A 27,399-nucleotide genomic window follows, 5' to 3' on the forward strand; every position below is an offset into this window, starting at 1 on the left:
ATTGTAGCATTAGAGTTTAGTTAAAAAAAAACAACATGTTAAGGATAATGATGATAATTGTGGTTACAATTATTCTATAATAAAATTAAACTTCCAACAATTTAGACTTCGACCGAGATTTTAAATATCTTCATAATACAAACATAACATAACATATCCAAACACGAGTAAAGTAACTTTTATTATTATTTTGTCGTCTTATTATTCCTGAAAGGATATGAAATATACAAACAGTACTATAATATCGAATAATTTATTATAACTTATTACGATATGTACGTACAACAATATTACGAGCTGTGTTATCTAATGAATACATTTATTGTAATCGAGCTGGCGTCGTCCCCCAATCATCAATATGGAACCAGTACCGAGTAACACGATCATTGTTATCAGGTATAAATATCATTGATATATTTTTCCACTAACTTTATATCCCAACTTTGCGTGCATTCTTCGAGTAACATTTATATTATTAAAATCTCAGTGAAATCTTGGTCGAGTAAATAACATTAATATTACGATAAATGTAGCTTCCAGGGTTACGCCCACGTTGCTATAGTTACGTTGGTATGCCTTTTGAGTCGGACTTAATTCACTATAGTATATATGATTATACGAACTATATTTTCAATCAGTTTATAATTTAAATAATGTAATCTATAAGCGATTGAGTTATTTGTGGCATTTAATACGTATACAGTAGTTTATAGAACAATGTGAGAGCAAGTGAACTGACTAAATACGAGAGGAGTTCTTTGGCGCGCAGCTCTTGGACTACCTTTCTTCTGATGTTAATTAAATTCTTTCACTCCATGCGCCCTCCGCGATTTATTCGAGATAGATATTAATTCTACGGAGCGCAGTCTTTTGTTTACAATCTTTTCATCTGAATAAATCGCTGGATAAATAATTGAAATATGTTGTGTTTTAGAAAGATAATGATGTTGAGGAACGATAAGCTCGGGTCGTCTGTGCAACTCTTTAAATTAATGTGAATTCATCACATTCGGGGGATTTTACGTGAGACCTTAATTTTTTTTTTACCTTGAATTACTAAAAAACCAAGGAAAGCACCAAGTTTGTGCAGAAGTGTTAGCAAAAATGTTTGCTAAAATTGGTTGGATCAACTGCGATGTATTCCTTCTCTGCCGAACACGAGATGAATTATAAACACAGTTTACGCACGTGAAACTCAGTTCTGCTTTCCTAGGATTTAACTTACGATCTTTCTCTTTCTTGCGAACTGAAATCATTTCGGTCTTATAATACACCATCCTTCTTATTTGAGATTCAGATTTGCTGCAATATATAATATAATAGTATAAGTATGTATATAAACATTATCGTAAAATATTATATATAATCAAATCGCGAAGACATTTTATTTATTAATTTCTTTCAAACCTAGCGTTGCTATGTTAACATTGATTCATGACATTACTTCATTCTCTCATACAAAGTCAATAAGACTTCGCGGTAAAACTTATCTCTCGGACGTAATAACATTTCATTTTAACACTAAACCTTAAAGTGAGAAGAGCCTCATAAAACCTTCCCGACGTCATATAAACTGAAGACGCGTGCCAGGAATTGTGACTCGGCGAGATGTTATCCTAGAGTCAGTCATTTTATGTTCGCCGATCAGCGGCGAGCCGTCGCGGTATCTTTATTGCGGTCAGTCAATAACTCGGCTTTATGTGTCGTCACTGATAGCTGATAATATTTCCTAAGTGTCCCTGTGGGCCACCGAGGGCCGTCAACGCGAGCTCCGGGCCGCGAGCTGTTCGCAGATCATCCCAATATGTGACCCCTCGGGGATCAGCGGAACCTTTTATTTTAACGCAACGCACCATGCGATCGAGAAATTTGATTGGTATAAGATATTTTATTACAAGAATAGTTTTTATCCATTTTTGGTTCCTACTCTTAAATAAATTCAATTATATAAATATAAATACGTATTAACAAAATAAGACCTCTCGTTTCGCTATAGAATGCACAGCTCGCCAGTGTAAGAACGTCTGCCAGAGACGCGCCTCTCGCGGCCAAACTGCTCGCAGTTCGCGCGGTAGAAGTTCCCGCTTTGCGGCCGTCTCGAATTATAATATTTGCCGGCACCAAACCGCACCGAACTAATTCGCTGCCAAATTAAATATTTCGACATCGTCTCCACATTAAACTTTATCGTGTTAGTACGAGAGTTACTTCGGAAGTTTACTTTGCCAAGTCCTCATCAAACAGAAACATCGAACTTCAGTTAACTAAGTTTGGGACCGATAAAGCGCTAAACGAGTGGAATTTTAATATAGACTCGTCAGCGAACGTTTCTATAGTGAGGGTTAGTGGAGTCCTGATTGATCCCATTTGGGCCCTGGGACATGAAATGATTCAGCACCGATATTCTTTCCGTACAAGTTGCTCAGATACCAGTTTACGAATATAAAAAAATATATTACAATTTTTTGATATTTTTTATTTATTAAAAAAATTAAACCTCTATACAGCAGTAAGCTTCCTCAGTCGTAAATAAAATGAATCGTACAGCTTAAGAAACGCTAACAGTCGAATAAGAGGTCGAACTGATTTGTGCTTCCAATATTGGAGTTAACGACTCCCGCTCATATTTCCCGCAGATCACGCGCCGCGCCGCACTAAAATGCATCTGTTCAGTGTTCACACATCGCACTTCCAAATAAGTCTTGTACTATATCTTACCTAAATCGGCACTATTTCACACATTGCAACAGTGCAGGCGACGCGAGGGACGTCGCACGCTTGCACTTTCTTGCCGTAGAGATTTATATTGGCTACGTTTATACACATAGAATTTAGAGCCGAGGAACAAAATGCCGCTAAATAAAAGTGGAAGGATCGTGAACTGTTAAGTCTGAGGGGAGGGCGATAAATTCACCTGTTCGGTTTGATTAAGCGTGTCGTCGAGCGTCGTGTCCGGAGGGCGCGTTTTAATTAACGCGATAGTTTTATCAGCGAGTCCTTTGCCGCCAGACCCTTTAGCGCCTCGACGCTCTGCAAACAAGTGCGGCCCTGAAAAAAGCGATGCGTCAAATGTTTTCATAACAGCCAACACCTTTATTTTTAATTTTATAGAAATTACGTGATAGAATTCTATTGAAAGCTTAAACAGTATAAAACTAATGAAACATTTTATGTCTTGAATTTTTAGTACTTACTCTTTCATATAATCAGATTCAATTTATTTCAACTACTACTAAGAGTTTTATTAAATTAGACCACTAATGAGCGACTAATTTAATAAAACTATATATTGCAAAGTTATTTTACAAACGTATAAAGCCTTGCGTTAGACGTAGTGGCCATTTTCTACCGAGGTTGGTAATAAGAGCTACTAATTCACCGGACGACGCTCCAACTAAACTCAACGCGATCTAATTCTAAGCATCTCGAGCGGGTTTGATGGTTCGCTGTTTTATATAAAGCATTATTTTCGTTGGAAAATACTACATTTTGATTATTTATTAAAATATCACATTATGCTTATAAATTTGTTTAGAGACTATCGTTCGAACAGATGGAGTAGACGCCTCAAAGTTACGATTTTTGTTGCCCAAATGTAAGAACAAGACGAGACTTAGCCGTTCTTGATCTGGGTCTAGCGCCAATACATCTGGGCTTGGTCTTGGTATTGGTCTTGCAGCAACAGTTCGCCTTAGCCTATTAGCCTATTGTTATTAATGAACGTTACTTTAGATTTTAGAACAACGTAACAGAGTAGATAAATTTTGAACATGAATTAACATAGCCATAGACCAAACAAATTAATAAATGTCTAAACATTTAATGAGAAATTCGAAAAATCTACCAATACCGGGCAGAGTTTGGACCCACGTACTTAGCGATCCGTGTGAAAACACGGATCGCTTAGTACGGATTTAATAAGCTCACGTGTGCTAAAATATGGTTAAAATATATGTTTGTTTATTTTGATGCTATATTTAATATATTATTGTTTTACTTACTTATTTATTCGGACTGCGTAAACTCCTCCTTCAACGAATATGCACTGTTAGTAATTTATGTCTGTACTCTACGTCTTCGTATTTTTTCTTAAAAATTCTTTGTCCTAGTATTTTCTTTTTTTTGTTTCATTTGTTCCTTGTATTGTAAATTAAGCCTGTGCGCTCCCTGAATCGACACTCAGTCTTAACTGCAGGGCTCAAGGGTCTCGCAGGTTTAGTCTTGTTCTTGCTCAAATCTTGTACTTGAGACCAAGACGTAAACTGTAAAGTATATATAATAGCCTTTAACTGTTTCTGTGACCACCAAGCGCGAGACGAATTATTATATTCAATGGTGCTTGCCTGGATTTGTACCCGCAATCGGAAATTATAATGGATGCGTTCTAACTACTGGACAATCTCGGTTTAATTTGAAAATTTGATTTATATTAGTTATATTCTTTAAATGTTTTGCACAGAGATGTCGCTACTGCGCGTCACAGCGCGTCACGCTCGCATCGACACAAGTTATACAAATATGACGACATTGCCACATTGCGAAACAGAGTGCGCTCGGTCATCGCCAATATTCGTCTTAGCTTACATCTTTGATGTGTTTCTGAAACTTACAGAAGCTTGTATAGCGTATAAACTACTCCAAGACGACTGTAGTAGTCACTGTAGTCAAATATAATCCAATATATTTATTTAAAGAAACTCGTCCCCGTACCATCGTTTTCCGGATTCGAATCTCAATATTTCTTCAGAAATATTTTTACAAAATCTGTACTTTTTGTACTGTTTAACAGAATTTTACATTTATGACAAAACAAAAAGTAAACAGGCATTGAGTAGTAAAGCGAATAAAAAGATCTTAAACTGAATTAAAAATAATATATTGTATGTGTCTCGCGTATATCCAAAAACTTATGATTAAATGTATATAATATAACAATGCAATGAGACCTGTGTTCTGCGCAGGCGTGTAACGGCCCAGGCGCGTCGTGGACGTGGGGCGCTCGCAGCACGACGCCGGCGACGGCGCTCGGCCGGAGCGCGTCCGCGTCGCTGCGACCCGCGCAGGATCTCAACGTAGACGCCATCAAGGAGAAGCTACTCGACAACCGAATCCCAGAGTCTTGCGTTTAGTTGAATGCTAGTGTATCGTCTCGTCCCCCATCAGCCGCGCTACAAAAACTGATTTAAAAGAAGAGTCATTCCAATAATACTGATTAATCTATTTTTTGTTTAGTAATTTTAATAAAATAAATATTTCTCTGTTTGTATAATAGATGACTACATTTTTCACTGCACATTTAACTTCGTGATTTAAACTTGTTCCTCAAATGGTTGGAATGTTTTACTTTAGAAGCTGAGTAGCGTCTACTCAAGGCTGGTGCGGGGCGGGCTCTGGTTGCACGATGCGTCTCTAATTAAAGTACTGTCTGCCCTCTGTTTCTTCCCGACCCTCGAGTACGCCGAGCGTGATTCATTTTACCGCGGCCCTCGCAGACGGCTTTAGGAGAGACGGACCGTGTGTTCCTCGTGAAACTTGTCCTATGTAAATGTTGTAGCTATCGCCATCTCGCGGTCACTCGAGTTAGTTATGTAAGATGGAAAGTCGATTTTAGTAGTATAATTATCGCCTTCTTTTAAAATCATTAATTTAAAAAATATAACATAGCGAATAATCGTCACAAAAATGTTTAAGAAATTTCGATTAATATAAATCTGTAGTCGATTTTAAGGAATCAACTTTGTCAAATTAAATATAATATTATTGAAATCGACTATTCTGGAAGTAATATTAATCCGGAGACTATAATTCTGTTATTTCGTTTAGATAAATCCTGTGATGTACATAGTAGTTCGTAAGCGACTGAGTCTTTGCCACTTTTTTACATGTCTACGAGTCTAGCTAATTTGTCGTTTGAAGAGGCGATGACGTCATCGATATCTGGAGAGCGCTCCGTGTAAATAAACTTTGTAACTTCTCGATGTTAAGGTTTCCATGTCGGCTTAGGAGAGCTCTCTCGGCTGAGTGAGTCATAGCACTTACCCATTATTTTATTGTTTTATTTATATAAGTACAAGTTCTAGTGTACAAGATTAAAATATTATTGCATTCGTTTCACCACTCAAATATCAGAATATGAAAGTGACACTGTATGTCTGTCTATAAATATTCTATATGTTTAACAAAGTCATCACCAGTTAGTAGATTTGAACCGATGATCGCGGACGAGATAGACGACCAGAGAGATCAACAATGAGTCTTATTGGCACAACATCATCTCGCACGCGGTGATGAACGTCAAACATGCTCGTGTCGGATGAAATACTCGTGGTGGGTTAAGCTTCAAGCCAACTCCTTAAGGAAAGTGGACGATTGCCCAGTTGTGGGACGTTAACAGGTTACTTTTACTTTACGACAACATAAAATATGATAAGTTTATGTAAAAAAGAACAGCGTAAAATTATTTATATATTCAATATATTTCTTAATTCGATGTAATGTACTATGGCTCACCCGAAGGTATTACAATAATGCTCTCTTGTGCACGCACCCGTCTTGTACAGAGTTCGTGACGACGATAAAATGATCCCCGACTTTAAATATAGTAAGAATCGTTTTCGACATATCTGGACACATAATCTTTGAATAGAAATATATCATAAGCTCGGTGTAAGTGTAAATGTAACTTACTTGGATCATGTTTCATATTTCCCATATACTTTTAATTGTTTAAACATACTCATACTCATGCCGGGCGTACACGATGGTCAATAATAACATAACACGATAGTATATAGTACTAAATATGATGCGAGCGAAATTGTAGAACTGGCTGTAAATAAAAACTTATTATAAATAATTCATTCGATAAAGTACCAGAGTTCCAGTTTTCTTTCCATCTGTTAATTTCATTGTGAGCGTTTGATCGCTACAAACCACAATGAGAAAAAGACAAAGGTAACATTTAAAAAGCACTTTCCGCTTCTCCCCGGAATGTTTTGTATATTTCCTAACTGTTCCATTTCCGTCGCGCAGTCAATAGCTGCCGCACCAGCGCCGCTCCTCGCCCGCGGCGGCGCGCGGCCGGCATGAATAAAACATCGCCGTGACACTCGCACACGTCGCTCAGTTTGCTCCGACGGCACCGCTCCTATTGATATTTCTTCCAATTCTTGATGGAAACCTATTTCAATTTATAATATCTCAGCAAATTTTTAAAACCGAAACTATTTTAAAAGCTTTACAGAGTAGAAATTTGGCACGTGAAGCAGTAAAGAGCTTTCAGCTGTAGCAACAGGATAATCTTCTTAGGCGACTGTCCATATATTTTTAAATCGATCAACCTGTATTCACGGATATTGAAAAACAGTACAATCGACGAGAAAAGGGGTTTATTTAGCGTGAAACACAAATCGGCCCTGTTTTTATAGAATTAAAAAAGAATAGAAATACGATTTTCATGGGTACGCCACTCCGAGATCTCTGGTTCGATTCCCGGCCGAGTCGATGTAGAAAAAGTTCATTAGTTTTCTATGTTGTCTTGGGCTGGGTGTATGTGGTGCCGTCGTTACTTCTGATTTTCCATAACACAAGTGCTTTAGCTACTTACACTGTGATCAGAGGAATGTATGTGATGTTGTCCAAAATTTATTTACTTATTATTATTTATTTAAATGTCTAATATTTTAATAATTTTATTTTTACTTCATCTTACTAACAATGAAATACAATCACAGACCGTAAATTATTTATTTTCTCTAATTTTGTAATAACCGGCCTTCATACTTTATTATTAATGGATATTAATATAAATTATAATTCTACGAGGGATTCCTGTAGCAACGGCTAAAGTCGCTGTGTATTTTAAGAAATACTTTACTTATGCAATATATAAAAAAAAACTTAATACAGATTTACCAAATGATCACGATAGTTTTACATAAGCACAATAATATGCCGTAAATGAAAAACGTTACATCTGTTACGGTCCGTGTGTCTATGGGTATGTTTGAAAAATCTGCCGTTTTCATCGTAGCGCAGACTCGTGGCAGCTGTGTCTCCAATATTGAAAACAAGTATTAACAGATTGCAAAAAGTGCCACATTATTTAGTCGCGTTGCAATGAAACGGCGCGTGTACTCACGTGTAACAAGAAGCGCTGTGTTTGCGCGCTCGGCGCACGCGAGCCGCGTCGCGAGCGTGGCCGGAGAACTTGTGGTATTCGTGAACAATATGTATACTTGTGCAACTTACTTTATATTATTAAAATTAGTATCTAAGTTTATGAAAATTGCATAAAGGTATTGTTTGAACAGATATCTTTAATTAATGTAAAAGGTGTAAATTTTTATCTCATGAATTAATTTTAAATTTTATATAATTTACACCTCGCTTAGTGTTAGAGAGTAGCACAAGTTCTGTGCGCGGGGTGACGTCACCGCATATCACCGTCGAGCTTTATTTTATCATCGACCGACTGACCTTCATAAACATAGTAGGATATCTATTGTTAGAAAATTTACTTTGTAAGTGATTTGTTAATATAAAGTTTAAAAACAACTCAAAGAGTTCGCCCTACTGTTGACTTATTTATTTTGGACGAGATTAAAGGTTGTCTTGGAAGTATATTTGGCGTTTTATTTTGGTGAGAGTTGAGCAACTTTAAGCTACTGAAATATGAAATCTATTTTAAAATAATTTCATTAATAATTCCGGGGCGTAAATGCCTCAACTGATGGCACTCGGACATCGACGCCTTTACTGCACGGCATGCGACTAATATGCTAATATTACGTCCCTCGTGTCTGTAATCACATTAGTTCACTCACAGCAAAAAGGAAGTATTCATGTTTGGCAGTCGAATAACTTATGAGGGGAATGCTTGAAGGGGAAGGGGAAATGATTAAAAAGAATTTCTTGTAAGTCACCACGTTTTGATATCTTCTTATTAAGGATGGCTGTGGGAAAAAGAGAGCATGTTTGTTTTTAAAGCAAAAATATTTCTCTGTTTTTAGGTCCTACAAAAAATAATCTGCTGGCACAGGTGGGTAAATGAGTAATTACAAATGATTACTTTGCGATCAGTAACAAGTCTCGTATGAAACTTTAATATCAAATGGCGTCACGTGTGAAGTTATATTAAACTTTCAATATGATAATTATAGTCGCAGCAATACAGTCCGCTGTTGGCTAACAAAATAGATTCCCTAACGTCTTGTGAAAGGAAAGCTGCCTTTTCAGATCATTCATAGTACGTGATCGGACATATAATTTCCTAATAACCCAGAAGCAATCATTACAAAACGATATAGACAAAGGCCTTGCTAATTTCTTTCGCGGGGTTTTCTCAGGTTAGGTGAACTTTTCAAGCCCCTTGCGAATATTGAACAAAGGCAATTCAATTTTATAAAACTAGTCAACTGCGCAAGAGGTATTATCTTGTACCATCGAACGCGCTCATCGACATCGTTATCTACTGAGCCACGTAATAGAAGTTAGCTTAAATACAACGGATACTTCCGGTCATGCAACAGCTGTCACCGGGAGACCTGATTTACAAAAATTGTGAATGATACGCGATACGAGTTCTGGTACGTTTTCCTTTCGTTATTTGTTTATTTTCCTTCTTCCTTTATGTGTTGTTTACAAGATCGTAAGTTTAGACACTGGTGTAAGATGTATACACACTGCGCATTCCTGCCAAGCCGTGTTATCTGAGATGCAGAGTATGCAGACAATCCAGTTAACTGGAACTGAAAATTTTAGCTTTGAAAATTATGTTAATTCCACAGCTATTTCCACAATCGATTCAACGGCGACCCCCGGCGGTTGAATCAATAAGATCAATAGCGGCAGCTAAGACGAAATTGTATGGAGCTTGTTTTTTTTTACTCATCAGGTATAATTCAAAGTACAATAATCATAGTTTTGTTCATTCAGCGTCACAAATATAACTCAATATTACAGCCTGAAATAACCCTTGTCATATTGGCCAAACTACACATATATTATTACAGCTCGGTGTATCTTAATCGTTTGAATATGAATATGGTTCGCTTTTTCTCGCGCACCGGGACGCACCGCGACGCAGCGTGCCACGCTTCCGTCGCATTGTGTCGCCCTCATAACTCAAACACGGCCGGAATCATACCACCCGCTCACCCGCTCACCCGCTCTCCCGCTCACACGCTCACCCGCTTACCCAGCACGGCCCAACCAGCGAAACTTGCTCGCCGACGAAAATGGTAATCGCCACACACGTACACAATAGCTGGGTAAAAACAATAGCGCGAACTTCCTTAACGTTATGACAGTCATGAGATGATTTATATTTTATATTTTATTATGGTTGACGAACACTGCTCTTATGAGCCGCGCACTTGAGCCAAAAAACACGTTCGACTTTACCTGTGATGTCAGTTAGGAGGTGATTATCAGTGTGTCAGGGAATGATCTCAGGTCGATGTAGTCGTTGGCTTCGATTCAAAAATGCTTCGTTGTGAAGTTTACTTGAATAAAATTGATTTGATTTGATTGGCTTCAGACTTACGCTTCAATGACAATCTATAACAACAATGCAACAATATACGAATGTTCTTTGTTAAAAAACAAGATCAGTCACAGTAAATCTTATCAACTCGTTTTTATTTATATAAATAATTTCTACAAGAGCCGAGATAGCCCAGTGGATTGAACGCACGTATCTTAACCGATGATTACGGTTCAAACCCAGGCAATAACCAATGAAGTTTCATGTGCTTAATTTGTGTTTATAATTCATCGTGCGCTCGGCGGCGAAGGAAAACATTATGAGAAAACCTAAATGTGTTTATTTTTAAAACAATTTTACCACATGTGTATCCACCAACCCGCATTTGATCAGCGTGATCGAATAAGTTCTAAAAAACCTTCTATTCAAAGGCAGAGGAGGCTTTAGCCCAGCGGTGGGATAATTACAGACAGTTATTTTGAGTTTATGTTTTTCTTACCATTAGTCTATCTCCTCGCTTTACTAATAAATCACAACGAGTTGTTCAAAGTCACTGAAATGGGAAAGCAAAATAAAAATAACGATGGCCGGTATTCCTTACAATCCATTTAATGCAACAACGGGGACACGGAAGTATCAAATTTCCTTCCTTATGAAAAACGGGAACAATTTACTTTTTATAGCCTTTCTTGGATAATGAGTATTGACTTCATAGAGAAGAATATTCCGCCATCGTCGTGTTTATTTGCAGAACAATATCGCGGCGGCACGAGATCGCGGATCGCGGGTAAGACGTTGTAATTGAATTTTACCGACTCACTGTGCGCAGAGCAAATATTTATTTGCATCGAACGATCTGAACCAAATACATTCGCGGAAATGGAATCCTACGCACGTGACTTCTGCGAATTCTGCGGTTTTGTTTTCCATTCATTTTACAAAGCAAAGCGTATATTTTTATTCAATATTTTTTTTTTGCAGATTTAGTTTATTAGTAGAACACAGATCGAATTGAAAAACATAAAGAATATATATTTTTTAAATATTTTGTTGTAGATACGATAATTATGGCGGACTTTATTAGATGACTTCGCTCATTAATCATTTTAAACCACATGGCAAAAAACATTGACATATAAAATTTATTATTTAATTAAAGACGATGATTAAATAATTAATGTAATTGTATTTATTTAATATATCTATGTAAATTGGTAAAAAATTCTAACTATTGAATTTCTTGCCGTTTATTCTCGGAAGACTCTACATTCTGAAGGGGTGGTAGCTTTACGTTTAATTCTATACTGTAACACGACGATTTGAAAAGTGCTTTAATAAGCTTACTTCACTAAAGAATATTTTGATTTTATTTGACTTCTTTGAGACTTACAATTATTTTGTTATTACGTTAAGCGATTCTAACGAAAGTGTAGCGCCTATATTTAGAAATATTTAATAAGCTCTTTTGCTATATTAAACGAAAAGGCACCTTATTGTTGTCCTAAACACAAAGTCTATTTTATATTCTAATTTCAAATATCATCGCATTGTTTAATAACTTTTCGAATTTCACTTGATCAGCTTGATAAATGTATGGACATCCTTTTACTCAAAATGAAACAATTTTCTGCCATTCAATATTTATTAGAGAGTTGATTTTAAAACTTTTTGACAAATATTTTCCAGTTTCAAAGCTAGTTAGTTTATTCTAACTAAAAATTATTGTCTAAAATATTTGATACTCAACAATATTAAATATATTTCTTGCGAGTACTTTATAATCCTTAACGCTATTGCTATAATAACCGATCTTATTAACTAAAGTACTATAATATTACCTAATATACATTATACATATATCTATCAACTACTATTCCATAATAATACACGATAAAATTCGAAAAGCGAAAAAGTATTTCAAAATTATTATTTTTTTGTGGTTAATATGTGTAATTTCCTTCGTGTTTGTGTAAATATGTACTCGTATATCATATGGATATACTGAGGATATGTTAGTAAACTTCGACGCTCTCTTGATGGAGCACGGTGTCCTGCCTGAACATCTCTACATCTGCCTCACTGTCCGCCTGCACTAATTTCAAGCGACCCTCCTGGTGACAACAATATAGATTACATGTAACAAACAAACAGACAAGAAAGCAATCTAAAAAAAACAATCTATAAACTTTATATTCGTCACAAATTAATATAAACACTAAACATTTTTAAAGACTAACCTTGGGATGCATCAGAATGAAGGGTAGCTCCGCGCTCAGCTCGCCCCCAAGAGCGCCGAGGTAAAGCTTAACTTTGACGCTGTAGCTCACCACGATACCGAACGCGTCACGCTGCTCCGGGTCCAGTAATCTCAGAAAAATAAGCCATGGTTAAACATTCGTCTTATACGAATTCTTGTTTGTAAATTTATAAACACAATCAACAACACTTTAGGCAGACTGACCCATGGGTCGCCCGAAGTTAAAAGGTCACCTACCACATAGACATTGACACTGAGACATATATACCATCTGTCATATAGTCAATGCACCATCGACTCCGGGATCTAAGATATTATGTTTCTTGTAGTTACACTTATTCATTCACCCTTCAAACCGGAACACAGCAATACTAGGATTTCTGTTTGGCAATATTTCATGAGTAGACAGTACCTATTTTGACATAAAAATATACCCAGACGGACTAGCACCAAATTTTTCAATATTGTTTAAAAAGTGTTACTTCGGAAATTTACTTACAGGGTTGTTGAAGCGAGCGTAGTTTCCTGTCGCTTGAGCTGTGCATCTAACGCGAGTCCACGACGGTCGCGCAGTGGACCCAGCGTTGGCCTCAGTTGGACTACTTTCTGCATGTTAGCACCGGGTTGGAGCGGACATCCGTCTCTGTAATCGACAATGAAACATGATTTTGTATAGCACTGATCAAGTTGTCGGTACTTAAATTAATTCTATATCGATTTTCAAAGAAAAAAATAGAGAGAAATGAACTTTTTAGAATACTTACTGTGTCTCTACACCGGTGACAACATTTCGGTACTGGCCATTCTGGAAGAGCACGATGTCGACGGACTGTAAAATACTCGCCTTAATCTTCTTCACCACCTTGTTGCTGTGGTTGCGTATGCTGATGTTCACCGCCACTGTCTCCCCGTGAATATACAACTGTAACCAGCAACATGTTATACATTCTCGCACAAAAAGGTCTGAGCTTCTTCGGCTCAATAAACTAATTGTTGAAAACATCATGAAATTAAAGATTACTTTGCAATATCATATTATCTTCGCTCTATTTACAATTTAAGATGAAATGTACACCATGTATATCATATTTTAATTAATACTGAGAAAATGTTTATTAAGGTTAGTCTTAAATAACAACAGAACTAAAAACTTTATCATTTTAACTTTGTACTTTATTAAACTTTTAACGATTTTCTTTAATAATTACAAGTTTGTTTGTCTTTGTTAGTTCTGGTATTAAGAAACCATGCAATCACCGTGTCACGCGTATCATTGGTGTAATTGTTTCTTTTACCTGTTTGTCGAGAGTCAACTCGAGTTCAAGCTGCCCCGGCGAAAGCACAAAATCTTTGCGAACCAACGTGCACGGCTGGGGGCCGGGCTTGTCCGGTGCGAACTGCACCTTGCGGATACCCAACGCCACCGTGCTCCTGGTTAGTTATTTATACATTTTAAAGTAATCGTATAAAGTGTTACTAATTAATGAACAAAAATATCATTAACCTTTTGACATTACAAAACGATTATACATAAAAAAGGCCAAGACCTATTAATAGGTCTCATGAGATATAAAAAATTAAGTATATTCCCATTGACTTTATAGAAACGCAGATTGCAACGTTAACAACTGCCTTACTTACTCATTAAAATATCTTCAGACTAGAATGCCAATTTTTCCCAACCGTGTAACTGTATCTACCGACTGACCTGCGGTGCGATCGATCGATTTCTGTTTCACCAACAAAAAGTTTAACATAGTAGTGCACGCCACACGGCTCTCCTTCGTCCTCCAAGCCGGGTTGCAGTGTCACCGAGCCGGGCGCTCCCGCCGGTAACGTCAGCCGGAACGGCAGCGCCCAATCGCCCAACTTCTTCACAAGGCGCTCCTGTATCGAACAATTCATTTTTATAAACATTATAATAAATCATTGATTTTAATAATATTAGGAAATCTATATTGTACAGAATTAGTATGTCTAGATCTATAACCATAACTTTACGTGCAGATATTGCATTAACATGTCAGTATTTAGATTCTTAATAACATATAACCTTATACAATATTGTCACTAATACATTTTAAATGTTGTAGGTAAATATAAAATAGAAAGTTTAAGCTTAAAACGAGTGTTCGTGTCGCTACAACAGAAGATAGTCAAATAAGTTCTCGTCGATTAAATAGCTTTCGAAATTCACACTGCCGACGACTAGAGGATTCCGAGTGTTGTTTGTCTGTTTGAAAAGTGAAGTTATAGTTAATATTTGAACAACAGCGTCCCGGCAGTCTCGCTGATTGCTCACGACGTCGGATGGGACGACGGAGAAGGAGGCAGCACTAATCCCAAAAGGATTTGATTTGCCCGCAGCGGAGCTCGCTCGGGACTGATCTAATTACTACTAGCGCAGCTTGTTAATACGAAGCGGTAATGGGGTTAATTATTAAATTTCGACAGTGGGTTCGTTGTAACTTCATGATTCCAAAGCTGCGTTGTAAAGCAATTTCGTTTCCTAGTCAATAATATCTATCATACATGAACAGATGAACATTACAACACGTAATCTTACTTGAATGTTTAAGTTTATACTCGAGCAAACATGGCTCACATTTAATGTGATTTTTTGTATTATATTTATTTTCATCTCGGTGGATAATGTTATACATTGTAGACACCTGCATGTGGGTGAAAATCTGCAGATCAGATTTGCATTAGAGCAGCGTGGGAGAATAAATTCCAAACCCTTTTTTTTCCTTTTTCTCAGAAGAGGGAATACCTTAACCCATGAACGGGATATTAACGGGTAATGTACGTATATTTCAAAAATAACTTAGTACCAGAATATAATCCTGGTTTTTATATTGATATGGTTAAGCTATTATATTTGTTTATGGACGTATATGGACCCATTTAAATTATATTATACATATCCAATATATTAGAATTAAATGAAAAGTAAGAGCTCATGTTATTATAACCACCTTCATTTGTGGGGACTGCTCGAAATGTTTCGAAAAGACTATGTTTTCGATCATGATTAGTTGGGCGAGCTTTGCCAGTCATATGCGACACCAGAGTAATAGTACTAATTATACCATCCTTGTACATACGTTCTCAGCAAAAATATATATTTAAGGTACCTGCGTGCGGGTAAGTTCATAGGATCTCTTCTCAAGTGGGGGGTAGATCTGCTCCGAGGCCAAGTATAGCTCCTTATAGAAAGAGAGCCCCATGATCTCATCCTCCTCGCGGCCGTAACGGAAAGTGCAGACGACTTGCGCGAACACGCGCCGGTCCCGGACGTACTCCTCGTCCACGACCACAATGCCATCTGTTATTATAGAATTTTGTGTGAGACTTTGACTAAGAATACGTGATTCTAAAAACAACATTTAATAATATAACACCTGTCGGGGTAAGTTCGCATCATAATAGAAGTACTTTCTAAGTACTAAGTATTAGTAATTTATAGTGCACTGACTGAACCACTAAGTAATTTGTTATAGTTATTTTGAAAATATAGTCTTCCCCTAATCCGGCGTTACCCCGACATAATATACCTCAAATTACTTTGCATTAGGACTTTATGGACGCCTGTCTGCCTAGGTTCCACCCACTCAGATATTCTACCGCCAAACAACAATATTTAGGCACACAATATCCTAGTCCCCAAACTTTAATATTTCTTACAGCACTCATGTCTATTAGCGGCGGTGACCACTTACCAGCTGAATCTTTTTTCCATTTGCCTTCTTATATTATAAATATAACAAAGAATAGAATTACAATAAAATGAATTTACAATGTACGTGCAGTGTAGAATAATTATAAATTAAATTATGAAATGATAATTAATTATTTATTTTATTTTGTATGGTTACCGATTTATATACTAACTGATTGAACTGGCAGTTAAAAGGAGATGAAATGGCTCAGTTAATAGATTACAAGAAACTCAACCAAAGATTGGCAGTCCAATCCTTGGCAGACAGCATTAATTTAGCGTGTACGGCATCTTAGTTTAGTTTACGTCGACTAGCTACTTCCTAGTTTTGGGGTTTTTATATGCAATCGATAAAAATCTTTTAGTCTCTTATGTGACGAATATCACATTTCTTATGCATCGAGCTAATAACAAATCGATTTAAAAAAGCTATCAGCTACGTTAAAAGTAGTGTTCGTGCTTGTGATGGGTACTACAAAACGATTTCTCAAGAAAACACTATCCGGCGGTAATCTTTTGCCGGTTGTTGTGATAAATTCGAATCGAAATGCAGTTCAGGAGCAATTTGTTAAAAGCACTGAGTAAGCACTGGTGGAACCGTGGAGCAGGTATAAGTTGATAGTGCTATTAAAGTCCTATCTGTTAGATGGAAGGGGAGGGGGATTATTGCGCTCGTCCCAGGCTAATGGACGCATGCAGCTGTTGCACAGTTAGTCGACGCGATTGGACACGATCAAACCTGGGCCACTGTCCTGCACCGATTTCATTTTGTTTTTGGACGCGTTCCACTAACAGTAAAAGACACACTGGAATCAATGAGGAGGATAACGTCTGTAATATCTTCCGCTGGTTCACGGCAATCCGACCATTTATTTATTTACCTTATGCGATAGGATGTAAGTAAAATGTAATCAAAATTATAAAAATAAAATGAAAATTTAGGTTATGTTAAACAATAGGCTTCAAATTTTCGTTTAAGTATGCATTCAAAGTTAGAGAAATTAATTTCTTTTTTACAATCCTTACAACACAACTGATCCACTTCAAATTCGACACACAGAAGGGTTTGAAAAGAGAATATGTATAAATAGCCTTCAGCTTAAAAGCAGACCTATTGGTTCCACGTAAGAGATGTGATCGACGAAGTCCCGTTTTCCCATATACAGCGTGAGCTTTCCATTGGGCGAACATTTTTTAAACACTTTAAAATTATACACCATTTTGTATATGAAAAGCACTTGAAAACTTGTAAAATTCTTCACGCTCGAGCAGTGAATGCGGCGAGGGCACGGTCCCGCTGCGATATATAGAGGATTATTTGTGTGCGAGGCTTCTAAATCGCGGTAATCTCATTTGTCTCATTACTGACACGTGAGCGTGCGCCGCGTGTCGAGACCACCACGTGGAGCAGCGCCGCCGTTTGGTACGCGAACAGTAAATATCTTAATCTCTTTAAAAGTAAATCACTGAACAATTTGCATTCCTTTCGTAAGCCAATTATATTCGACGAAGAAATTCTCTGAACAAGCGCTATTTTCTAGTTACTGATTTCAGTTGAACTGAAAGACTTCTAATTAATTTTGTTATATTAATTTTGACGTCGTGATCGTTAGCTTTGTATTTCGTTTGTATTCAATAATGCGAGTGCTGCTCGTATAAGCGAGCGACAATTTGTTTAGGGTTGCTTCAATCAACTCAAAGCCATAAATGTTATCATTAAAACATTCCGAAAGTCCTGATACGGCGCGATATATAAACACGTAGAAGCTTTACTGTAAATTGAAAAATCGTATCAATCGAACGGAGGCGGCTCGTAAAGCCGCATACTCAATAAGCGATGGATAGGGAATAAATAAAGTCATCGCTTTATCGTAAACCCTCGGAAGTCGGTCAAGGGCCAGCGCCGCGTCGCATCTATTCTGTAATGTTATCAGAAAAACGAGACTTCCAGACGACTATGATTGGCATGGCATTCGAAAATGCGACTTCATCGAACCTTTAATAATATTATTACGAGTTCATGAATAATATTATTTTTTGCCAAAAACCTTAAATGTTGCTAGTGATGACGTACGGATCAGAGACGTGATCGCTTACTATGAGCCTCATAAAGTCTCAAGGTCACACAGAGAGTACTGGAGAAGGCTATGATTGGAGTTTTCCGGCGATCTAAATAACTGTCATAGCCCGAAGAATTGGTTATAGGGGTGGTACCGGGCTAAGCACATTGCACGCAGAACTGACAGCTGCTGAAAGACCCTACAAAACCTAAGGGTCCCGGGAAGCCGTTGAATAAATAGCGCAAGACCGGCCATGGTGGAAGTGCCCGGGGAGGGTCTTCGTCCAATAGTGGACACCTTGCGGTGGATGCGATGCCTGACTCTTGAACCCGAAATCTGTTTTTATGAAATGCTCGCAATAACATCGTCAACAACTACACTATGGTTTACGACCGATGCTTTGGAGTGACAATTAAACGTCACGAAACAAATAAAATATGCGAAATAATCGAGAAAAGTATGTTAAATATGCACCTTGACTGAAGTGTAGCGCCTGTTCGGAATGTGAACCTACCGAGAAATACTAGCAGGATCAGCACAGTTCAACAAAACAATAACTGTTTTGTTTTCATTACATAATTACTTGCATACGATTAAATTTATTATTTATCCTGTATCAATATAAATAAAACGTATTTACCTTGAAAAGATACTTTAGGCTCAGTACCTCGAATATTTTTTATTTTATGGTATATATTGGCGGACGAGTAAATAAGCCACCTGATGGTAAGTGGTCACCACCGCCCATAAACAATGGCGCTGTAAGAAATATTAATTATTCCTTACATCGCCAATGCGCCACCAACCTTGGGAACTAAGATGTTATATCCTTCGTGCCTGTAGTTACACTGGCTCACTCATCCTTCAAACCGGGACACAACTGTAAATACTGAGTACTGCTGTCTGGCGGTAGAATCTGATGAGTGGGTGGGTGAGATAGTTATATTTTTATAATTTTTACAAGAGGGTTATACTTAACACATAGATACATATTACATGCAAATTGATTCTAAATACTTATACAATAGGTTAATTCATGCGACACATTTTGACATTTCACGTTCGTGTCCTGCTGTGAGTTTCGACTTTCCTGTCTTGTTATGTTGAATTTATTACCAACGAATTAAAAAAAATATAATTGTATCCATATTTAGAAACGAATAATATTAAACGAGTAAAATCTGGGTATTAACATTCAATACCCAGATTCGCCAATTTACTAGTATTTTTTATGACTTTAAATATTAATAAAAGCTGGTTTACTAAACATAAGTATTTTTAATCAACATACTCTCGCACCTGGGACACCACGACATTGACCTTGAGCGAGGAACATCACAATGACTCAGATGCGCACGCGCATTCGAGTAACGGTCATTGACCGCAAATCGTAATTCTCTTTCACTCATTAGGTTTCTGACAGAGACAATAATATTATGATCGATCCCTCACAGTTATACATATAGCTAAAACTTTCTAAGTCAGTATTTTGTTCCACTTGCTATGTTCATTCATACTTGACACACGTCTAAGTTTAAAAGTACGGCTTCATAATGTACTCAAAGTTATTTGTCACCTTTTTATATAATAACTTTTCTACAGAAGAAATTGATGACTGATACCTAATCGGAATTGCATTCATTGTAGATTTAATTATTTTGGTAATTTAATCACTTAATATAACAATAATTAACTATGTAATTATAACAAACAATATCGAAACCTATATTATACACGAAGGAACGCGCTCCATAGGCAAACATAGCCCGGTGGTGACGTCATCGACTCCCGCGCACCGTCGCCCGCGCCTCGCGAACTACAGCTACCGGCCACCGAGTACAGTTAGAAGAATACGAACGTCTCGAGACGGACACCTTGTCCCCACGAGAGTTAAAACTCAGAGTGTTTTTGTTTATATTATTCAGTTGTTGTTGTGGACGTATTGAGCAATGTGGCCTGCGTGTGCGAGATAGATTGCAGGCTGGATCGCAAGACAGGCCAGACAGGCAAGACTAAGCGCTTTCACTTTTGATTACAAGGTTCGTTAAAATAATTAACATTTCAAAGAGAGTGTCTTTTTTTTTAATTAGTTATGAATTTAAACGTTCTAGAGTTTCAATATAAATTATATAAAATGTTAAGTAGTAAATAACATTCCAGGATAACATATCGGCCGCAGGTGTCATGTCATCCAGTCCTGACCTACAGTTGCCTCCAGGTAAATCAAAACTCTATATATTTTTTAATAATTAATACGTTTTAATCTTGTACAATAATACAAAGTGATTTAAAGTCATAGATGCTGTACGTATGATTTTTGTAGTTAGTTAAAGAGTAAATACATATTTCAAGTTTGTACAAAATCTTTTTGTTCTTCAAAGACGAGCAATTAAACAAGAAACACATTCCAGGTCGTAATAATATTTATGACTAAAATATTATTTATTATTTTTTATATCTAATTTAATATTAATAACTCAAAGAAGAACTTATAAAGCAATTACTTCATTCTCAACAAAACGCGTTCACGTTCGAGATGCTGTTTCTAACCCTCTATTTAAATGTTATTGTGATTGTGTTGTATGATGTATCTATAACTCCTCGGTTTGGCTGTAGAGACGATTACTCATAGAAGTGTAACCAAAACTAACCTAACCTAACACAGCCCGATTCTATGGTTTTAGAACGGCAAGTATTCAGTAAAGACGATTTAACTGTTTGTCTATAACAATAATTATAAACTTATACGATTAAATACTCTTATGATAATAATTAAAGGATATTAGACGGGATGTCAATACTTTAGTTCAGTTCATATTTACAAACATCCTTCTTTAATGTTTGGTACAAAACTGAAAATATAAAATACGAAACTTGTACAAACACAGAATGTAACAGAAACTCGCATAGCCTAGTTAGGCTGTTTCCAAATCTCCGAGCGCAGTGAAGTGTGGTGTAGTGTGGTGTAGATAAATCACTCCCAAGCCACTTGTTTCCTTTTTTCAAGTTTTGAAAGGAATCAATACACGTGTTTTTAATAGCACTGGTTTCCTCCGCTCGCCGTCCGGTATCGCTCGCTATTTGTCTGTCCGTGGCTATCTCGACGAAAATCTTTCATTTCCGTGCGAAGCGTAGCGCAATGTAAACTATCGTTGCGATGTACAAAATTCGCGTTTCATTTCATACAAATTGTTACATAACATTCGATACCGATCTACGACGTTAACAAAAGTTTCTGCTCGTGAACATACTTCACGTGTCTATTATTTGAGGAGTTTGTTGAAAATATTTATCATAAGAGCGAGCACTGATTTCTAGCGTTCTTTCTACAGTAACAGGTCGTTACTGTTAACGGAATCCCATAATTATATAACATTCAGTTATAATCTAATCTCTCTCCTATAAGAATACCTTCATAACTATCACTGTATTGTATTAGACGTATTATATATCCACGTGCTAACAATCCCACAGGCGTCGTAGAACTCCGTGAAGACGTCCCACTGAAAGCGGGTAGCGGCTCCACCAGCACGCGGCTCTGCGCGGGCGGTCCGCGGCTCATTCTCGCAGCTTTCGCCACGCTCACCGCCGCCATCACACTAGCGCTGCTCACGCAAATCTACTACGGAGACTACGAGGCGAGTATACGTACAAAGTCCAAGTACACTCGGATACAATACAATATAATAAACCTACTTATTGTACTCCAACAAAGAAAAGAACAATTAGGAAAACAGGAAAAAAATGCTACAAAAGGCGGTCTCATTATCTACTAAAATAGCAATCTCTTCCAGACAACCTTCGCGTAGGGGGCGTCATTGAATGAAATGTTCTTACCTTGTACTAATTATTATTCGTTATAACAATAGAATATCTATCATTGCAAAAATGCACAAAGATACACACACAAATATATTGAACGACGGCGTGGTGTCGCAGGCACAGCAGTGCAGTGACAGGTGCAAATAACTCATATTCACTACCGCCTAAAATGAATGCTGTCCATTGCTTTATTAGGGTAAATTAACTAGTCTAAACGTTTTTTTATGAAAAACAGGTATGACAGGATGCTCTGCGTGGTGTACGTTCATGACGATCCGAATCATATAGAGCAACTAGATCCAGCTGTTCGCTTAATGTAATGTTATGTTCGTGGTCAGGTGGTGCCGCACGGCTCCGTGTCGTCGTCGGCCGCGCCGTGTTCGCGCGCGGGCACGGCGGCGCTGCGGGCGGGCGGGCGCGCGTTGGACGCCGCAGCAGCCGCCGCCCTTTGCCTCGCTGTACTTGCGCCGCATCGTACGTCGTTGGACGCGTACGTACCCCACTGTTTATGAGACAATGCAGTGAACATTATATTGATTTAAAAAAAACTACATACATATTTCACTTGGGTTGTATATTATATTATATTAGTTTTACATTTTTACTGTTAGCTCTTAGATTATAGCATCGCACCCTTGAATGTTAGTTTGAGATAAAAGAAAATCTGCACTTTATTTTAATCATTGTGTATGATTATTAGAAAAAGTACTGCTAGGGACGTTCGTTCGTAGTACGTTCATATAATATATTTACATGTTATCACCATTTTAAAACCCTAAGCGAAATTCTAAATAACATAAGCCTCCTTATTAGCATTAAAGTAAAGCAATTAATTACGTGTTATTTAAATTTACACAGCGGTTTTATTTATTAACTTTTCCTTTTGATGACATTAATTCCGAATGTAAAAATTGTCTTAAAATTCCATATACATATACTTGTTTTGCGATTTTATGATTGTTGGTTTTGGTTGATTCACGTTATTCATATTTTTCTATGTATATCGCTTTACTCGTACACTTCAGTACAGCGTGTTTTCTATCACTGCCGTGAACGTGGTGGTTTATACATACTAATATGTAAATAAGTTTATGTGAATTGAAAAGTACTTGACAGATACTAACTCGTATCATCAGAGTAAGGTCTGCATTTTCTTCCTGCTGGAGCAACTTGACACTTTAATTTAAATTACAATTTTTTTATCAGCAGCGCCATCTGTATTTATTCTGTAGAACTGCGTTATTAGTGAACTACATGACACTAAACAGTACACTATAATAATCCAAATGTTCTATGAACTTAAGCACGTACTTATAATGTGAGTAATATTTTAGTCGGCAATATTTAACATCAGAAGTAGCCTATCCGAGTATATTGTTACAAACGTTCATTTAACGTTCTTGTTACCTTCAATCTCTTATAAGTCGTCCGCGTTGCTAAAGTTTCCTAATAGATGGCGTTACGTGGAGTTAAGCCTTGCAAAAACGTGTTTCGTTCATTATCAAAATATAACATTGACCCATTAAATTAGATACGTAAACTCATATTTCCTAGTAATTTGTATAACATTTCTTTGATTGGATACATATTTTTATTTTATGGTATCTAAGTAGTTATGAAATATAAATATTTTAACCATACACGACACATAGTCACATATGCAGTTTAACCAGGCGACGCTGCACAAAATAGCAGGCTATAAATTGGTATTACGATCCATTGAGCAATTCCATCAGACGCCTCCGAGAGAGCGCCAGGCGCAGGCGAATCGCAACGCAAGCGAAAGCCAGCCGAACGGAATCGCCCGCCGCCGCGTCGGCACCGCGTCTATCATGGCGATCCCATCGCACCGCGTGCCGGCTCAGTCGTTCTGAAATATCTACTTCCCTTCACTGCTATATCTTACTTTTCGCCGTATTCGTTTAGATGATACTATTACACGGACCTATCATGTATTGAGTGACTTGAAAGGTATATCACTATCACTGGAAGAAAGACGTTATCGATCGTACGTTACTTCACAAAGATGTATTATGATTTTATTAAACTTTATATTTGAATGATTAATTTTCACATGACCATATTAAAACATGATAACATTCACGAAATACACCTTTATCTACCATACGAGATAATTAAATAGTTTCTATTATCAAACGGGTAAAATAAAATTGACAAGATTCGTTTTAATATATTTCAGGAGCGGGTCTTTGGTATACTGGGAGTACAGGTCGTCGCGGACTCAGCTGCCGACAGTGGTGGAGTGGGGCGGCGAAGACGCGGCATCGGGAAAACAACTTACGTCGAGACCTCCGCGGCTGCTGGTCGCTCTGGCTGCTCTGCACGCGAAGCTCGGGGTGCTGTCCTGGTCACAGGCTTTACAACCGGCAATTGATCTCGCAAGGTTGGCTCTCTACATGTGACAAGAAGCCATTCATTCAATAGAGCAGCCCTTAAAGTTGGTACTGAAATTGACGAAAAATCTATATCTATAATAATATTATAAATGCGAAAGTAGCTGTCTGTTATCTCTTAACGCTTAAACTGCTGAACCGATTTAGATGAAATTTTGTATGGAGATTGTTTAAGTTACAGGGACACAGGCTACTTTGTTTAATTAATTCTCCCCTCGAGGAAGTAAAATGGGGGATGACGGTTTGTGTGCTATGAGTAAAGTTTTATAAATTTCGCGTATGTAAAGCCGCAGGTTCAGCTAGTGTGAAATAAAATATTTAAATTCCAAACACATACTTCAGAAAAAACACGACTAATTGCAGGGAGGGTTTTCTAGTGTCCGAGAGCCTTGCTTTGGAAGCAGAATCTCGGGGTATAACCGGATACACGTCCACTGCACATCGCACTGAACCAGCTCTAGCTGATTACTTGGAATCTCTACAATCGAATACTACCGCAGGTACACCGAGACTACGGCTAAATCATTAATTTGTATTATTAATTTACTTACAACTACTTTCAAACAAATAGTTTCTGTTTAATGTCATATTATTTAAAGGTTCCGTAATTAACTAGCAAATAGTATAGAAAAGTGTTTGAAATAACATAGAGCACACACTATAGAGCTATGCGCGGCGTGGTCCTGCGACGGCGCGGTCCGCTGGCGGGACGACGCGGCCGCCGTGTCGGTGGGCTCGTGGCGCGCGTGGGCGGCGGGGGCGGGGGGCGCCCTGGCCGCGGAGGCGCTGCATGCTGCCTTCGGCATAGACTCTTTACAGATCACTCCAAGCAATGTTCTAAAAGGGTGAAGATTCAATTAAATTACTTCAACACGGATTATTTAGTCCTTCGCTTCATTGCTGTATTGAGAAAATGGAAACATGCTAAAAATATTTATACATATATGTAGGGTTTTGTGCGAACCCGCCCGGGTAGGTACATCTCACTCATCAGATAATCTACCGCCAAGCAGCAATACCAATAATATGGTTGTGTTCACGTGGCGATGGCGGGTGCACAATATATGTCGCTTATATTATACACATGACAACATCTAAGTTCCCAAGTCTTATGGCGCATTGACGATTTAAGGATTAGATTATATTTCTCATGATACCCATGTCTATCGACGGTGGTGACGACTGAACATCAGAGGCCTCATTTGTCTGCTAAAAAATACTTTAATAAAAAAATGGTGGCTTTTCCCAGGGTGGTAGACAGCCTGAGGACACAATGGCAAACGGCGGGCGCGCAAGCGCCGGTCGGCGTTGCTTCAGGCTTAGCCGTTGTCGACGCGCGCGACACGTATGCCGCGCTGGTCACGTATGTATCGCAATTATTTCAATGAATACTAAGAAAAGGCTTATAACATTAGGAGTGACAGTAGAGGACCAGAAAGAGTAGCAATATAAGCGACTTATTATTTCTCAGCGTGTTTCCGAACATAATGAGCAGATAAAGTCAACTAATGAATAACATTAACAAAAGCTGCCCGTGGGAATAACAAGTTGCTTTAAATAGAGTTGTGAATATTTATACATTCGACCTCAAGATAACATTCGACTAGATCGGCGGAGTTTTTATTTTTATTTTATTTATACAATATATAAATATTCTCGAATTGCTAATGAATATTCATTCATTATTTACGTAAATACTGAAGCTAACGTTGTAATGTTGGGTTCTTTGTGTTTTTATATCAAAAAAGAGCTCGTAGCACCATCGTATGATAGGTGTCAAAATCTATGACATCCTTACGAACTGAATTTTTGCATCTTATTACTTTCAGAGGTCTTTCAATGCCTTTCGGGTCGGACGCTGGTTCGGCCGAAAGTGAAACCGGCACACCCTGGACGCGCGATGAACCGACCGCCCCTCTCGACCTCGCGCCGGCTATCGTCGTCGACCAGCATGTGTGCGGTACGCGCGTTGCCAATTATTATTAAAGTTAACTACATTTTGCCGAAAATATAACAAACATATTATTAAATATCGATATCAAAATATACTTTTTTCAAGTAGGCACTTTTTAATTTTCATATTACAGACTATGCCAAATGTAAACTTACCACCGGCGGAATGTCGATTTTACCGAGAAGAATGATCGTCGGATTTCTTTATACTTTTTTAATATTTTATTCTCGTTAATGTTAATAGGCACACGGTACGTGATGGGAGCGGAGTCCGGCGCTGCGCTAGCGGAGGGCGCAGCGAGCGCGCTGAGCGGCGGCGGCGCGGGTGCGGCGGGCGCGGCGGGCGCGGTGGACGCGGTGGAGGGCGCACGAGTGGTCGTGCTGCCCGGGGGGGCGCTAGCGCTGGAGCGCGGACACTCACCGCCCGATCTCCCCGACCTGGCGACCCTCCCGACGCTCAACGCCTCTATACCTCTTCCCGCACTGAACTTTGTACAGCAGCGCGGGGACGCTCTCCTCTCGCACGCCGACAGCCGCGGCGGCGGAGTCGCGTCGCGTTTCTAATATTTACATTATTTGTTAAATTTGTTGTTAATAAATTATTGCACTTTTTACTGTTCCGTTGTATTTAGTCGCCTTTACTTTTTACGTTTATGAAGAATAAACGCATTCAGCCTCTATCACTA

At 38.0% G+C, this 27,399-nt stretch overlaps 3 protein-coding genes across 3 annotated transcripts in view; 2 read left to right on the forward strand and 1 right to left on the reverse strand.

Moving 5' to 3' along the window:
* Positions 1–6,076, forward strand: part of Side-ii (sidestep II) — a 394,183-nt gene extending 388,107 nt beyond the window's left edge. Inside the window, exon 17 of the mRNA XM_026633535.2 lies at positions 4,962–6,076. Coding sequence (XP_026489320.1) covers positions 4,962–5,129 — 168 coding nt within the window. The 3' untranslated portion in view covers positions 5,130–6,076. The remainder of the gene's footprint in view (positions 1–4,961) is intronic.
* A 6,033-nt stretch (positions 6,077–12,109) lies between these two features.
* LOC113395828 (arrestin homolog) lies at positions 12,110–17,768 on the reverse strand. Its single transcript, XM_026633532.2, has 8 exons — positions 17,576–17,768; positions 15,881–16,071; positions 14,452–14,630; positions 14,039–14,174; positions 13,508–13,665; positions 13,243–13,386; positions 12,724–12,853; positions 12,110–12,597 (listed from the first exon to the last, which is right to left on the reverse strand). Exons 1-8 carry the CDS (start codon positions 17,682–17,684, stop codon positions 12,499–12,501), a joined length of 1,146 nt encoding a protein of 381 aa, XP_026489317.1. The 5' UTR covers positions 17,685–17,768; the 3' UTR covers positions 12,110–12,498.
* Positions 17,769–20,195: 2,427 nt separating this feature from the next.
* On the forward strand, positions 20,196–27,327 carry LOC113395827 (glutathione hydrolase 7-like). Its single transcript, XM_026633531.2, has 10 exons — positions 20,196–20,563; positions 20,685–20,742; positions 21,999–22,162; positions 22,685–22,836; positions 24,547–24,750; positions 25,124–25,260; positions 25,425–25,605; positions 26,010–26,123; positions 26,590–26,720; positions 26,958–27,327. Exons 2-10 carry the CDS (start codon positions 20,709–20,711, stop codon positions 27,275–27,277), a joined length of 1,437 nt encoding a protein of 478 aa, XP_026489316.2. The 5' UTR covers positions 20,196–20,563; positions 20,685–20,708; the 3' UTR covers positions 27,278–27,327.
* The last annotated feature ends 72 nt before the right edge of the window (positions 27,328–27,399 follow it).

This window comes from Vanessa tameamea, chromosome 4, assembly GCF_037043105.1.
Source record: "Vanessa tameamea isolate UH-Manoa-2023 chromosome 4, ilVanTame1 primary haplotype, whole genome shotgun sequence".
Lineage (NCBI taxonomy): Eukaryota > Metazoa > Arthropoda > Insecta > Lepidoptera > Nymphalidae > Vanessa > Vanessa tameamea.

Coding starts and splice junctions, on each gene's coding strand:
- LOC113395828 (XM_026633532.2), bottom strand. CDS start 17,684: ATGGTGTATAATTTTAAAGTGTTTAAAAAATGTTCGCCCAATGGAAAG. Junction 14,631..15,880: donor ATGAACTTACCCGCACGCAG/GTACCTTAAATA, acceptor TGTTCGATACAG/GAGCGCCTTGTGAAGAAGTT. Junction 14,175..14,451: donor ATCGATCGATCGCACCGCAG/GTCAGTCGGTAG, acceptor ATAACTAACCAG/GAGCACGGTGGCGTTGGGTA.
- LOC113395827 (XM_026633531.2), top strand. CDS start 20,709: ATGTCATCCAGTCCTGACCTACAGTTGCCTCCAG. Junction 24,751..25,123: donor CCGGCAATTGATCTCGCAAG/GTTGGCTCTCTA, acceptor GACTAATTGCAG/GGAGGGTTTTCTAGTGTCCG. Junction 26,721..26,957: donor CGTCGACCAGCATGTGTGCG/GTACGCGCGTTG, acceptor TAATGTTAATAG/GCACACGGTACGTGATGGGA.